This window comes from Eutrigla gurnardus (assembly GCF_963514095.1).
Source record: "Eutrigla gurnardus genome assembly, chromosome: 18".
NCBI lineage: Eukaryota > Metazoa > Chordata > Actinopteri > Perciformes > Triglidae > Eutrigla > Eutrigla gurnardus.
This window is the reverse complement of record NC_139929.1, coordinates 13,766,368-13,783,275: the sequence shown is the minus strand read 5'-3', so window position 1 is coordinate 13,783,275 and position 16,908 is coordinate 13,766,368. Positions and strand designations below refer to the sequence as shown.

Here is a 16,908-nt window from a genome sequence, read left to right as displayed (position 1 = left end):
TGAATGAGACACACCCTGATGGCAACGATGGAATCATGTCTGTTTGTATTAACTATAGGAGGTTCAGAACATGCTGGAAACCCATAATTCCATCCCTGCGTCGTGGTTTCTCATGTCACAGCGGCATGTAATGAAAAGGATCTTTCAGAAATGGTTTCAAGAGTCTGGCCAATTTCTAAGAGTCGCTGTAAAAGCACTATGCTAGTCTGGCACGACATCTTGAGGTCCCTTTCTGATGTTTATTACAAATAACTATAACGAAGCAGTCACTATTTCGTTTAAAATGCATACAAACAAAGACATCTTGTCGTATTTCATCCTTTCCATAGCCACAGTGTAGTCTGGCTGACAGTTAGACTTTATTTTAAAATGAATGTCACTATGTTGTACCAGCGGGAACAAATCTTTTGTTGTTGACATTTATGAAGTCATATGGAGGTGCTCGAACACTTTACCAAACATAAACACATGCACATTATTTACTTCCCCTTCCTCAGAATGATAAAGCTTCCACGCGGCTGTAAATCAGGAATATAAGTGTTATATTTCTGTGATAACGCGGCGCGAGGGCTTGTAGGCCGACTATCTTTCAGTTTTACTGCCCGGGTTCATGCACTCCTGCTTGCAAAATGGACCTAAGTGCCCTTGAGCAAGACACTGACAGTGATGCGCGGGCTGATCCGAAGTAAGTGGGTGTCCACAGTCACCCACGGTCGCCTGCAGTTACGAGTCAGACAGGAATATTTTAAATGATACTCAGGTAATTTATGGATGGGTTGGTTCAAACAAAATGTAAACATATTGGTTCATATACATATTTAAGTAATACATATGTTCTAAAACATAATTGATTGAATGACTCTAAATGTAAAATATTACATTACCAACGATATCCATTTGTTTCCCATTCCTTCCAGGTCCAGAGGGTCTTGGGTTCAGCATCACATCCAGAGATGTCCCTATTGGTGGCAGTGCTCCCATTTATGTCAAAAACATCCTCCCCAGAGGAGCCGCCATCCAAGACAGCCGACTGAAAGCTGGGGACCGGCTCCTGGAGGTGGGGCCATACTTTCTAGCAACTTCCAGCCATTATATAGTGTTCACATACAATGTCACAGTGTGTGCTCTGTGAGATTGTATGCAATTTCAGAGACTAATTACTCACGTACTGATACGGTTTTTGTTCTGAAATTAAATCTTAGAGAGCTTTTGTTGGAGTGAGTCAAACGCACTGTGTTCCCTACGGCTATAACAATGCAGCTCCGGCTTTGAATCGCCGAGGAAAAGTGGTTCGATGGAACAATATTTTGATTATACTTCAATCAGACTGACATGCAAATCAGCTAGTGCTCACTTATGGGAGAATAAGCCATGTTTAAAACCAGCTCCAACCGGCTCGCTGTGTAATCTGCATAAAGGTTATGTGGAGGCCATAGATTCCCCCTCGTTAAAGTCAGTGAGCTCTTTGATCTTTAGCTTTGTGTGTGTGTGTGTGTGTGTGTGTGTGTGTGTGTGTGTGTGCAGGTTAGTGGAGTGGACCTGAACGGTAAGAGCCAGGAAGAGGTGGTGGCCCTGCTCCGAGCAACACCCATGGGTGGGACCGTGAACCTGGTGGTGACTCGCCCTGAGGACTCCCTGCTGCCCAGAGAAGTGGTCAGTAGTCAGAAACTCTCCTTATGACCTATTCCCACTGTCCCACTTCCTACTCTATACTCTATTAGCTGGGGGTGGGGTTCAATTACTCTTTGTCGATGTCCAGAACACAGCAACATAAGAAAAAAAAATAGCAAAAATACCAGCAGAGGCAACCTGAAGAGTAGTGGTTCATTAGTGATGATTGAGAGAGGATTTGTATCAGTGTATGCGTTGTTTTAGGAAATGATTATACCTTAGACCAGTGATTTACTTGATACTGTATGAGAATGGAAACATTTAAGGAATAATTGAGGAAAACTAGGGTTGTATTATTCAAAACAACAAAAAGATATCAATGGGAGACTGGCTGAGACGCTCATTGTTTATTTCCATGTATATTACAATTATTATTCTCTACAGGGAATTACCCCAACTCCCATAGTCAATGTGGTCCTGCATATCCTAGCTGAACTCAATGAACCCTCTAGGAATATGGTAAAGATCACTAAAAATGTGGCTGCACTTTAACTGTGCCTTTTACTGCATAATGGTAGGTTATAGTTTGTCTTCATTTCACTGCAATTTTTTTGACATTCTTGCGTCTAGTAGTGTCGATAGCGGTTCCACTCTGAAGGATTCATGCCTTTAAAACATGAATTACAAGTGATCGTTTTCAACTGTGGCTTTGAAGTCCATATGCGTGCACACAGACTGGTTAAACACAGTCAAACAAGAGCAAGTCATGTGCACACTGACCAGAACACACACACACACACACACACACACACACACACACACACACACACACACACACACACACACACACACACACTCCTAAGTGATGTGTAGGAACAGACGCAAACAGCTTTGAATATATCCACATGCACACATGAACAGGGACACTGTCATGCACACATTGCTCACACACACACACACACACACACACACACACACACACACACACACACACACACACACACACACACACACACACACACACACACGGCCTGCACACAGGGTGACTTTGGCTGTCGTGCAACAGATGGCGAGGCTACTGCCCTCGTCGAGCCGGCGCTCAGTCGCTCTGACAGCAGGCTCGGGCATCGCAGCACCTTGGCAGTCCAGGGGCTCCTGATGCCAACCTCCCTCCTACCCATAATGCTCAGCCCGGCACCCTAGCTGTTAACCCCGCCATAGGAGCTGTTCAACCTGTAGAGTGATGGCCCTCTGAGACACATTTTACTCTGCCAATGTGCTGTTTCTCCAGTTAAAAACGCAGCACCCCCAGACTTTGCTCCATTTTATTCGGTGTAGATTTAATTATTTAATAGATTTAATTTTAACATTCATAAAGTGGCAAATGGGCTCATATTTCTCTACTACTTATGTTATCGGAGTCACACGATTTGGATTTCGGATCTTAAAAATGAAAAACGTCGAATGGATGGTGAATAAAAAGTGCGAAGGCAACTTAATGTGGCTGTCCATGATGTGATTGGCTGCTGCTGGCATCAAAGACGTGACCTTCAGGCTCCTCAACAGGCTCTTTAACCACTACAGCCCACACTTAAAGTCTAACTGCAGGGGTGCATCACACTGCTCCCTGCCTCTTGTCAGCAGCCGAGACAGCGGTTGATTGATGCTGTGGGGAGTGTTAAAAAATGCACGGCCGCCCGTGGGCTGTCGGCTGAGTTTGACAGCCACGTGCGCTCCGAGCTCCCCGAGCATGACGCGATTAGAAAAAGCCCATCATGGAAACGCTGTCTAATAATCCCTCTCTGTTTCTGTCTGCTTCCTCTCTTTTGACCAACTTCTACATGCTGTGAGAGACTGCTGCTTAATATTTCATCACTTTCCACAGCAGATTAGCATTTTTCTACCCTCTCCCTTACTGTTCCTTTTTTTGTGTGTATATATATATATATATATATATGACGTCCCCGCACACACACTTCCACATTTCCCAGCAGTGCTTTCACAAATCTCAATAATCCCTACAAGTGTGTTCATAAAAATCAGATAAGGAGGCCAAGGCTCTGCCGGTGACAGTTATTGCAAATAAAGCATGGAGGAAAAGCATGGTTGATAATTGCCTACTCTGTCACACACTCTGGATTGGTGTGTGTGTGTGTGTGTGTGTGTGTGCGTGTGTGCATATATACACTACACACTCATGCTAGTGCACACATAAACACACATGTATAGTCGATCACTTATGCGCTGTCATTCACGTAATTCCCTCAATGACAACGCGATGATGTTTTAAATAGTAGCGTGAGTGACATGCAGAGAACTGCAGGTATCTGTCAACGTAAGGCCTTACACACACACACACACACACACACACACACACACAATACAAGTATAGATGAAAATAGAAGTGAGACGTTTTTTTTTGTCTAGTTGACATTTGCTTGCTGATGTTTAATGTCAGAGCCGAGAATCCCTCCACGTCTCCTTTTGTTTCCTTGTTTTATTGTATGCCAGGCGTTCGGCACGCACCCCCACAGGAATTAATTTACCATCCCAGCATGTTTGAGTTGCGTCTTTAATTACCACGTTCGGGGGGGGGGGGATTTTGACATGCTTTCAATAGCAATAGCAGTAGCTCTCGATAGCATTCAATAAATACACGCATACTTGCTGAGAAGAGGGAAAGGTTAAATGGCAACAGAGCAGAGTGGGTGTTGTCTCCGTCTGTCTGGCTACCTCGCCCTCTCTACTCCAAGGATATCTATGGACATTTTCCCGACAGATACAGTATGTTGTATCAGAGAAGTCGAGCAGCTTTAACCTTTACCACACACTGGACTCATCACTAATAAGCCTGCCCTTTCATAGCCTCTCCTTCTCTCTTATACCTATGATAATACATTTATAAAATTCCTCACACAAGGAGTTTTGCCTCTGATTCTGTGTACACGTCTATCGGGTGACGTCCAGGTTATAAGACATACGTTGAGGTTGAGAGACGAGCACAGACATTCAGACAAGCTCCGCTCCAACCCTGAAGACGCAGCAGGAGGCGCCGATCAATGGCTGTGTGAACGGAGTCACTTTGGGCTGTTATTCCTCCGCTTGACAGCTCTGGGAGTTCCGATCAGGGATCTCAGGGCGGGATTCTAACAGACTAAAGGGAGGACGTTAAAAGGGTGGGTGCCCCCTACGGGTTTGGAAGTTAATTCATCACTTGTTACATTTGCGGAGGTAGACAGACAGTCTGTCTTTGTCTTCGCACCTTTATAATGACTCCAATGAGAGGAGAAATTGGAGAACGAGTGCAGCTGACATAAAGGGACAAGGGCAGGAGGTAAGAAAGATAACTGTGGAAAGGAAAGGGGATTTTAAATGGCAAATTATGTCAAAAGTAATCATCGATGGAAATATGGATGGATTGGGGTATTGTGTTAGATCCACCCCCCTCGTCACTTAGTCTGACAGGAACCACCATGCTCTCCCCTCTCCCTTTACATTTATTTATGACCTCAGCGTAACACTGACCACAGAGAGGGTTCACAGTGAAGCTGTATTACAAAACGAGCCCAGACACACACACACACACACGCCACTGCCATTCCCACAAGGAAGCACGAAGAGCACATTTAAGCACATTTAAGCATGCACTATATACGCTACACACTTCCCACGCACCGCCGGTGGATGTTATTTATTGTTGGCATTTATCTCCCAGCGTGCAGCACTGTTTGTGCTTACAGCTGCGAGCGGCGCTGAGCCCTCAGTCCACATGGGCCAGCTTTGTGGAGTGGAGATTGTTTTTTCCATCACCCTTTTTTTTTTTCTCCTCCCTGTAATAACCAAGTCAAATGTCACGCCTTGCCGCGCAACAAGCAACAGCAGCAGTCAAGAAATGAGGAAGCATTCCTGCCTCTTCTTAGAGATGTCCATCCACACTCCGCCCGCCGGCCAAGGAACTCCACATTGATTCACCTGTGGCGGTGCCTTTTAGAGCAGACGCAGCAGAACAAAGGCAGGGGGGGACAAAATCTGTGACTAGCAGGTTATTACATAGACAATGACTTATATATATATATATATATATATATATATATATATATATATATATATATATATATATAATATAGTGCAGGCCTGCCAGTGACGGATCATTTTAATTCATTCTAAACCCCTCGCTGCAGTGGGAGTGAATTAGCCTGTTGGTATTGTTGCTGTGTCAGCATGCCTGCAGTCATCTCGACTCCATGTCTCACACACACACACACACACACACACACACACACACACACACACACACACACACACACACACACACGCACAGCCCCTAAACATATTTTAAACAGCACCACAAATGCCAAACCCCTCCATGTAAAACATGACGCACAATATGGGCTTGATGAGTCACAGGTCAAGAGCCCTAATAACGTTGTCCACGCCCGCCCTTACATCATTCCATGACCCGACATGAGCAGCATTTTTTTTTTATTTCCAATAGGACTATGGACCGTGGAGGACAAATGGGCTTGTGAATCTGCTGTTGTAACACTGGGGACCACATAAGAGCAATTAAACAGTACATTAAAATCCCCTCTTTACGATCATATCACACTTGTCACTGATCCATTAGTAGCTATATCTGCCAAGCAATGAGAATCTTAATTGCACAATTAATTCCGGCCTCTGATTGATGTGACCGCCAAATTTATGGCTGGTGCGAATGCCGGGGCTACGCTGCAGACAAATGCATGACAGTATTGCTGACAATTATAGCAGACTAATGGCCTGTTTCATAAGTGCCAACCCCAGTGGCCTGGTTTTAAAATCCTCGCTGCCATGTTTTTACCACTGGACTGTAATTGAGGCATTCAGGAGGACTCCATTTGTACAGTTGCTTTAGCTGGCATCCTATTTATATACGTCTCTGAAATCATTATATACAGTAGAAATAAAAGCGCTGGCTCGCTGACGTGGATCAGACATTCAAACAAGCACGCTATTGTTTTTGTCTTCCAAGTCGAGGCAATCATTGTCAGTGTTGCGTTGCGTTGCGCAATTATACACAGCAGATGATATCTCTCTTCCCTTTTTCTTTCACATTCCTCTAACGGTGTTACACAGCTGCCTTTTGTTGGAGTCCACAGTACAGGGAGGTTTCCATTCACGACTTAAAGTTGGAAGACAAGAACAGACTTACGAGGCCGTATTGATTTCCCCGCCGCCGAGATCCATTTACCGAGTCGGTAGAGGGGGAAATGAATTGATACAAAACAAAACATGATTCCCTGGCTTTTTTTTTTTTTTTTTGGAGGCAACTAAATGATACACAGATCTGTTGAGTTCGAGCCAAGTTCACCCCTCCCTCATTCTCCCGTGTTCTCCTCAACAAAGACATTAACTTTAGTTTAGTGAATTATGGGAAAACAACGTGTCAGCTGAGAACAAAGGCTCCAAAATGTGGCTCTAACACGAGTTTATGGCAACTGATGCTTCGTAAAGTTACACAAGATGTTTTTTTTATTAATGTAATTTAATTATTTTTAATTTCAAATCAGAATGAGAATAGAATCAGCCACTGCCAAGCAGGTTTGCACGCAGAAGGAATTTGTCTTCTTGATTTGGTGCATAACTAAGAACACCAAGTTGATCTATGATGAATTTGCTTTTGTCTGAAAAACGTATAGAAATAATGTAAGAAATGAATGTGTTCAACGCATTCAGTGGATCTTTTAAACGTCCATCTGTGTCTTGGCTTCAATCTTCTTTCACTCCGTCTCCTTCCAACCCCGAGGCAGAATCGTTAATCAGTGAATGCTTTAAGCGATCCGCAATCAGATGATGATAAAGCTTTTGGGTTATTGTTACTGAAGCCGTGGTGACATAGTGCAGCACGTACGGCCAAAAAACGGACATCTTTGGTGTTAATATAATTAGATGTCTGTTCGCAGTAAGAATGATGTAATAGGTTGCTGCTTTTGCCAAGATCTTTTTTTTTTTTTTTTAACTTAGTATATTTATATAAAGGCACATTTTTTACCTTAATTAAACTTGGCAAGAACTGGAGTAGATGAGTCATTTCTTATTGGTAAAACTTATAATTTAAGGAGCTGTTATGCCTTTGCAGATATCCACACATCAGGATGAATTAATAGTGGTGCTCTATATAATAGAACTTAAAAAAATAAAAAATAAAAACGCTGCTAGACTACAATGGAGTGCAATCAGGAAATTGCTTTATTTTTTTACAAATGTCTAGACATAGCTTTCCGTAAATGTATTCTCAAAAAATACAGTTGAAACTCAGGTGCAGCCAAATGACAGGAATCGCTCTCAAGGCCTTTGGAAGGAGTAGTGTACCGCTGTGGGTTTGCAACCTGCAATCAGAGAGAGCATCTATGAATTTACAGAGCTCTTCAGAACAGTTTGGCAGCAGCAGATGCTTCTTAGAGGTCACTTTCTCTTCCACTTCATGGCTAAAAATGGCTCCGAAATGACAGGGCATGGTGATCTGGTAGATATGCGTTACCATGGCAGCAAAAAGCTCTTCCGCATCTCCAAAAAGCATCCTCTTGTAAGGACACTTTATCCAAACTCTACACTGAAATCTTCCCAAAATTCGTACTTTGCTTCCACTCCCTGACATTTACCGGAGACACGTCCCTCCTCCTGTCCCCCGTCTCTCTGCTCTCCCTGCTTCTCCTCTTGTTTATCTCTGACACCTTCGCTTTCAAGAATGCTGATGAGTCCTTCCTCCGTTATTAATGTGGCTCCTATAGAAAGGCTCTCTGATCAAAGTGCAGAGTTCAGAAACATGCTCCGCCGTAATTAAAGTTAACGCTGCCAAGCGTGGTTGAAGACGGTGCCAGCCTGGTTAACGATTTCCGAGCGCGTCTCGTCGCCGCCACCTGTTTTCGTTTAGCACTTTTCAGCAGCTGTTCCCATAATTATGCTTGCTGTCAGTGCAGAGAACGGGAGGGTGCACCGCAGCATTGTGCTACGCCGATAAACAAGGTAGTTAAAGGCCACTTATGGCGACACAGTCACTCTCCCGAAGGGGATTCGGCGTCTGTTTCCAGAACACATAATGGGCTGAAGTGTGTATGTGCAGTTGGACATAGCGACGCGCTTCTTATCCACCATTAGCGCAAAATGAGAGGCATCTGCTTCGTGATGTGCGTCTGTCTATGTGCTCCCACTGAAAACGCCTTTGGTAATATTCGCTGTCACCAAGTACACTTAGAAATGCACTTTTTATTTCTTATGCTCTCTTTGATTAGATGTAATCGTTTCCTAAATCGCCCACAGAAACATCGAGTGTCGATCCGACCCTGCGTACCGGTCTGTTTCCAGTTGCTCACAGTGAGATCCACTTAATGCATTTAGATGTAGATCTGGCCTCAGATGCCCTCATAGAAACAGACTTTATTTTGCTAATGAGCCAAATGAGCCTTCTCATTAGAATCTCCCCAAAGTCCCAGTTTGTCAGCTGAGTCAAAATGTGCTTTTCCAGTGAAGAACATATACTGTTGGTTCCCAAACACTAAAAACCTGCCACTGCCAGCTGTGCGCTCCGTGCCCTTTAGTGTTGTGTGACAGCATCGCCTTCTCAGCCCCACATTGCACCTGATTTCCTTTCTTTGGCTTACAGGTATTTAATATTCACCCCTTTTGTCAGAAAATGTTGCGAGGAGAAACACCGGCGAACGAAATGCGTGTTATAATACTTATCACGCGTTGCACCACTTTTGCAATTACACCCATGGCTGATTTCTTTTAGCCCTTTTAAATTCATTTCCAATGACCTTTATGTCACCAAATTGGGCCAAGTGTGGAAAGAAGTTTCCAGAAGTGTTAATTGTTTTAGGCAGTGATGTGCGGAGAACTCAGAGTTATGTGTGAATAGATGTAATTGTGATTAATTTGCACTCTCTGTCTCCTTCTCTCTCTGCATCTCACTCTGCCTCCGCTCTGTTTCTCTGTTCTCACGCTTCCAAACATCCAGCACACCTTTCCTATTAGCGCGTGACAAGTTAAGCGAGGTAGAAACAAAACAAAAAAAGGCCTATTAGGGAGGCGGGGCTCTTTTTGCTAGACTGATGAGCAACGTGTTCCTGTGTTCACCTGCCTCTGCTTAAATGCTGCCTCTGTCGCCCTCCCCTGCCAGGACAATAGACTGTAATGAATGGGAGCTACCCCGCCGCAGTGCTAATTAATAAAGGACTTAATCGTATAATGGACTGTGACTGCACGGCTGTGTGAGAGAGAGAAAATAAAACGACTACGGGCTTCTTTTGTGATGAGGCGGCCAAGTGGCGAGTCACTTGAGCTGTTCGGATGCTCATAATAACGATATTAAAAGCAATCCACTTCAAGTTGCTTTCAAATTAAGTTTGACCTTAATGATTGGTACCCAAGTGCAGCGAAGCACCTTTAATGCACCAGTCAACATCGCATATTTGCAGCCATTTGAATCTGGTTGTAGCTTTAGAGAACCTTAAAACACACGACGCAACACTTGAGAAAACAGGATTGTTCACAGACAGTTGGTAGCTTTGTTGAAGTAAAAACACCTACAAACGCAGATTAACAGTGTCTACATGTAGATGAGCACTGTTCACATTTACCTACACAGAGTTTCAATACGCAGCACAGTCACCATGATGCTATCATTTCCCCCCTTTCACTCTTTTACCCTTTTAGATTTTTTATTCCCTATATCTAGTATTGTCGGGCAAATGGCCAACATGTCTGTAATCATAAACCACTAAATGTTTTTCAATAGAGAAAACAAGTCACGAGGAATTAAACTGCAATTGTTTTCAAATCTACAACATTACATTGATTTGATAATTCAAATATATTGGGTTTGCATTGATTGCATCTACAAAGTTGGCATGTTAGATTGATGGACGTTGAAAATAATACTGTACTACGCTAATCTGATTCAGAATGTAATTGGATGGCATCTGACTGAACACAGAGTATTGGCCCGTACAGAGTGACCTTCTCTGAGGATTTCTTCCCATACTTTTATTATCGCATCGGGAGCTAACTCTGGCTTCCTCTCACTAGCCGCAAACAAATCTGGATTTACATATTTCATGTTACAGACCACGCTGGCATGCATACATGCAGACAGATGCATCATAATTATGGTGACTCTCCCCTATTTAAAATCAGATGTACACGTATCAGCACTCAGGAAATACACTTATTTGCTCCCTGACGCAGCTACAGATTACATCACTGTATTTGTTTGAGTTTTACTGTCTGAACAGACAAATCTGAATGTGAGTTAGTTTGTAAATCTCACAATAGACAGTGTAGTCAAATGTTAATGCGAGGCCAAGAGTCTTTCCAGCCAGGTGTAGTTTGTTCCTGGCTTCAGCAGCAGGTGGGTGGAGGTGTTGGAGACATCCAGCCATCATTAGTGAGTGCAGCTTTCTCTTCCTTGCTGTTTGGATGTGTCACTCCATGTAAACAGTGACCATACCTGACAGGCAATAATTTGGGATTATGGCCGATATCGCAGACATTTTAAATCAAACTTTTTTCCGAGTACTTTTTAACTCAAGCATGCACCCATTTCAGGGTTTTTACATCAGCTCATCTTTTTTTTTGGCGGTACTTTTGTTCTCTCTGTCCCAGGTGCATAAACGGGGCTGAGCTTTGAACAATGAGGTGACTTTCTTCCCCCGTTCAGAGGCAGTTGAATCCAGCTCTGCCTGAGCTGAATCGGTGCAACCAGGCCTGTCAAGCAGCCTGACAAACTCATTCTTGGCTGCCGGCGCTTGTTCCTGTCTGATGAAAATGTTACACTGCTCTCTCATTCTCTGCCTCGGCCCGCTATTCCCGGAACACAGCTCTGAGTGGGTGGTTATTCTGTCATCATTTTGGAAGCGAGGCCGCTCACACACACACACAGGGTTCATCCAAAGTCATTTCTTTTCATCCAATGTATTACTTTGTTCAACAGCTGGGCTAAAAGCATCTACAGGGACATAATTCATAGCCGCTATTTATTAATTTGATTCCTGACAAAACATCTTCATTAAAGATAAAGACCGACCCTTTCAATGACGCACACGGCCACTCATCATTTGACGGAAATTGTGTGTTTTTGCTGCGTTGCTATGGGCCTGCATTGGAAACCGACTGATGACATTCCACAAGCGGAGTTAAGTTTAACCGCTGTCTTTACAAGAGCTTTCCTTTTCTCCATTGCTTCCCCTCAGATGTCTGAGGGGAAGCAACGGGTCATTTCCTCACAAGAGCCGCTGATTCCGTGGAACCGGAAGTGTTGAAACGCAGCATGATTACATGCATTCCGGCGGTCTGAATGTACTGTGGGTCCAGTTACGGACAAAGCCCAGCTGGCAGGTTGTACAGACAGGTGTACTGCAATCTTGAAAACAGGAGAAGAAAAGCAGAGGGAAAGAGAAAGAGAGATAGGAGAGCCGTCTGGAGAATAGGGGCTCAGTCAGAGGGTGTTGAAAAGAGCCTCCACCTGAACGCACCGCTGCATCCTAATAACTCCTCGGCAAAGAAAAAAAGAAAAAGGAGAAGAAAAACTGCTGTGTCTCTCCCTTCTTTCCTCCGCTCCACTCTTTCTCCGAGCAGCTGTGAAGGGCACACACCTGGCTGCCATCCATCTGGCTGTGTGTGTGCACGCGTGTGCATTGATGTGAGCCTATTTAAAGAGGTCCTGCACTGGGATTCTGAGGTTGATTGCTTTCACCACCGGCATTGTTCATGTAGCTGTAACCGCCATGGCAATAAGTATGTACGTACAGTAGAATCTGGCTTAATTACAATGTTATTGCAACACTGCTCTTCTTATAGAGGTCGGAATACAAACATAGGAAACACTCTCATTTAGCCCAACAGCTGAGCACGGTACCGGACTCAAGCCATGTCTCATTTTATTTTGTCAAACTATGAGGGAGAAAAACTGAGATCAAAACTTTTACTTTCAGGGTCATTCACTTAGTGCAACAAACCACTGAATGGAATTGAATCTAAAACAATCTTAAACCTTTACCAGGTTTTCCAGTCGGCAACATAAGAAAGAACGTGCATAGATAGATATTAGCTTTCTCTCACACCTCTTTTAAACTTCTGTTTGGCTACGAGTGAGGAGTAAAATCCACAAATACGGTTCCTTTCCTTTTCATTGTTGTTGTTTTTAGAGCTGCTCTTTGTTCGACATCAGTGTAAATTGTCAGAGACGAGGCCGCGGCGGTTGTTTGACGGGCCATTTTCCAGCTGAATTGATCATGCTGGATGTTAGACACTCACACCGCTCAGGCAGCAGGGGCGGACCCTATGTTTGTCTACCATGCGTGAACGTCTGCGGTCCCAGCCTCGCCACAAAACGCTCCCGCGGTCATTTTCAACAAAAGCCCCGCAGATTGCGCAGGGAAAGGAGGGTCGGGTTCTTAACGTGTCACAAATTACCCTTCACAGGGGTGTTTTCAAAAGGAAGCCACTGTTGTTTGAGAGCCAAATTGCTACCTGGCGCTTCAAAGTTCTCCGCCGTTCCCACTGTTCCTCCAGCGAGCTCATGGCGGCGGAAAGGAATTAGCGGCGCTCTGGTAGACAGTACGGCCAATTGATGATGACAACCCGAGATATGTGACATGCTCGCCATCCATCCGCCTTCTCCTCCTGCACCCCTCATCTCTCTCCTCTTTATCTTGTCTCCCGCCTGCTTTCCATTTTCTTGTCATTCAGCATCTCTGTTCTTTCAACTTTTGTTCCACTCGTCTGTTTCTTTTTTCCTCGTTGTTTTTCTGTCTTCCCCCCAAAGTTAAAGATATTTCACACGGAGATTTAAATGCAACAATTGGGGAACAGTTTGTCAACTTTGGTTGGTAAATTGAGTCATTTAAAAGCATATCAGCCACAACACATATTCACTTCAGCTCTTCTCTTTGAAAGCCGACTCATATTCTGAAATCCTCTCTTCACACACAGCAGGCCGAGGAAGATGACATGGTGTTAACCCCTGATGGAACGCAGGAGTTCATGACCTTTGAGATCCCCCTCAGTGACTCAGGCTCCGCAGGCCTGGGGGTCAGCGTCAAGGGCAACCGCTCCAAGGAGAACCACGCCGACCTGGGCATCTTTGTGAAATCCATTATTAATGGAGGTGCTGCAAGCAAGGCAAGCAACGACCACGATCCACTTACGATTCCATTGATTTCATTCAATGTATTTGCTGCGACTTGAGGAAGTTAGGAAGATGAGGTGGACTCACATGATTCCTTTCAATCCTTTGCATGGTGTTTTTGAAGTGGTATGACTGCATGTTGTAAATGATTTCCTTGAGGCGACACTGTTAAAATATTATTCCCTTGAGTTGTTACATTTAAGTGTTCATAACTACCAGCGGGTTTTAACATCAATAACACATTCAAATGTTTTCCAGAGAATATAAACAGAGAGACAGGATTATGATTTATTGATTTGCTGGCATTTATTGGGATTTCCGAGGAGAAAGGCTCCATGTGATCGCTGAATTTATGTCTCAGGAGCAACTGCTGAATAAACACATTGCTCCTCTTCAAATCTAAAAATGAGGGCTGTGTTTTGTCTGCAGGATGGCCGTCTGAGAGTCAATGACCAGCTTATTGCAGTCAACGGGGAGTCTCTGCATGGGATGACCAACCAGGACGCCATGGAAACGCTGCGCACATCCATGTCTGTGGAGGGCAACAAGCGAGGGATGATTCAGCTCATCGTGGCCCGGCATGTGTCCAAAAACAATGAGGTAGGCTAACAGGAGTCCCACACATGTGCTAGAAACTAATTGACATCAGCAGGAGTCCACTTTTATTGGTCTCCTTGAATATTTCTTTAATCAGCTATTGTTATTATTATGGGTATGCAACTCCGAGACTGTGTGTTCCACTCCCCTCATGTGTACACACACATGCATGCTGTAAATCACATCCTGTCCGGGTACGTTGGATGAAGGAGAGGGATAGCTACATTTTAACTGCACCAAATGATGAACGAGAGCAGCTTTCCTCTCCTCGCCACTGGCCGTAATCTATCCCCCGTAGATTTGTGTTGCTGGGAGATAGATAGAGCAGGACCTTTATGGAACGACCGCACCACCATGCAAATCTTCAAGCAGTCCCATTTCCTGTGTGAGATAGGTGATACCGGCTCCTATTTCCCTCCATTGTCTGTGTGAATTTATTTGCCCACCGTGGGCCTCGATATGATATCTAAGAAGCACTTCGCTGGGTTTTGATTGACAGGCCTGTGGAATAACACTGTAGGAGAGGCAGATAAAGGAATATGCATCGCGGCTAGGTGAATATTTGTCATTAGGCAACAGTCACGAATATTCAGACGAGGGGGGGGGTACATGAAATGCCTGTTGTGATAGTGTGATAGCCTGCCCTTCTCTAAGAGGAACTGTATTCTTTCATGTGCCGGAGTAAAAAAAACAGCGTGATTTAGCTCAATGTGATATGTTAAGCACAGTGTGACTGTATTTCAGGATTGTGGATTCATGTGTGAATGCAACACACTCGCACACGTTCACTCACCCTGCAGCCAGAGGTTGTAGATCAGGTTTGATTAGTGTTGCCGTGACTCTAATTGGAGCCCGTGTCCCGTGGCTGTGTGTCAGTTTGGAGTACCACGCTGAGCCCCCCCCCCCCCCCCCTTCTCTGCCCTTCACCCTCCCTGCAAGCCCTCATCCTCTATGTGCTCTCTGTCTCGCTTCTCACCAAACATCACCCCCCGACGCCCTCTGCACTTGTTTTTATTCTTGTTTTAATGCCAGTCCCCCCCCCCAACATGTGGTGTGCCATAGTTTACCACGTAGAACATGGCATACAGCCAGGGCCTGGGGTTGAATTCTCACAGGTAACACTCAGACTGACATACAACGTGGCATTACTGTTAACCATAACTATCACAGACCCGTTTTCTTTTTAATTTAACACAGGGAACCCTCGAGACTACAGCCATTTGCTGGATTGCTGGGTACTCATTTTTTTTTATAAACTCCATACAGTGTAACTGTGCAGTTCTGACAGCCACAACCCAGGTTATACATTGTCAAAAGATATATTTGTATATATATTTTTTAAATCAGTATTAAGACGTTCAATCCATGTAGAAAAAAATATTCAGAAACTGCCCCCTTGAACGAGCTGTCAGGGTTTCTGTACGGTTATGATGTCACAACGTTACAATTAGAGTTAGTGTAAAAGGTACAGAGTGTCAGAGTGGTTCGTCCTCTGAGCCGACAATGAAGGTCGTCTCAGAGCTGCAGCAGACGACCTCAGTGTGAATGGAGAGAGCCGGGAACCCGGTACGGAAGGTTCCAGTAGTTACTCGCAAGAGGCCGCCGTTGTATGCGTCAACATGCTGTTTATGACGCACAGCAAGATACTTGATAGTAATGGTGATCTGACGCGTATTTAACGTGTTACACATCACTCTCGCTGGTTCCCAAAGCCGAGATGCTGTAAAAGGGACACAGTACCACAATATTTTTACTATTTACCTATAATTGTCTAGATGGAAGATAAAACGATGGCTGCTGTGTTAACGGTTCAGTGCAGTGCTATATTATACACCACTATGTGTGTTTTTTTGCATCTTCATCATCATCAACCATTGAAATGAATGGATCTATTACTCCGACTGAGCTGGATTGTATGTCATTGTTCCACCATCACCTGCAGCACCATGCCCCCACCAGCACAGCCCTGTGTATTTTTATAAACTGTTTTCAGTCTGCACAGCTTTGTCTTGTCTCTCTGCCTCCCCCCTTCCTCCCTCCAAACGAGGGGAGAGGACACACGTCCCTCCGGGGAAAGCTCAGCCCCAAGGTTCAGTGAGTTCTATCACCGCGGTCCAGTCACTCTCCTGTCCCTTTTAATCCCTCACCAGCAGGCAGACAGGTAGACAGACTGACACTGAGCAGACAGTAAAGGTCAGAGACAAACACATTTTCAGAAACAGCAAAAAGACATTGGTTTTGTTATTACGCCGGTGCAAGGATGACGTTTTTGCATGGGAGTGGATTGCATTCCTGATCCATTTAGATAAACAGTTTAGGGAGAAATTTCGACAACCGTATATAAGTTGACATTTACTTCAACATCAGTTGCTACGCGACAGCATATGGATGATGTTGCAGAAAAAGAGTGCGCGTCACAAAAGGAGGAGATGCAGTGCTTTTAAACTTTATCCATAAAGCCCTCATTACAGGCAGTACAATGCTGAAGATGCAGTGTTTTCAGGGGGCTCAGTGCTTTGAGAAGGGACATT

At 44.4% G+C, this 16,908-nt stretch overlaps 1 protein-coding gene across 6 annotated transcripts in view; it reads left to right on the top strand.

The window, feature by feature from the left end:
• Positions 1–16,908, top strand: part of LOC311029107 (partitioning defective 3 homolog) — a 316,803-nt gene that overhangs the window by 163,043 nt on the left and 136,852 nt on the right. For all 6 annotated transcript variants that reach the window (XM_084034041.1, XM_084034046.1, XM_084034045.1 and 3 more), the window contains 4 exons: positions 918–1,057; positions 1,525–1,653; positions 13,585–13,773; positions 14,210–14,380. In XM_084034041.1, coding sequence (XP_083890167.1) covers positions 918–1,057; positions 1,525–1,653; positions 13,585–13,773; positions 14,210–14,380 — 629 coding nt within the window. The remainder of the gene's footprint in view (positions 1–917; positions 1,058–1,524; positions 1,654–13,584; positions 13,774–14,209; positions 14,381–16,908) is intronic.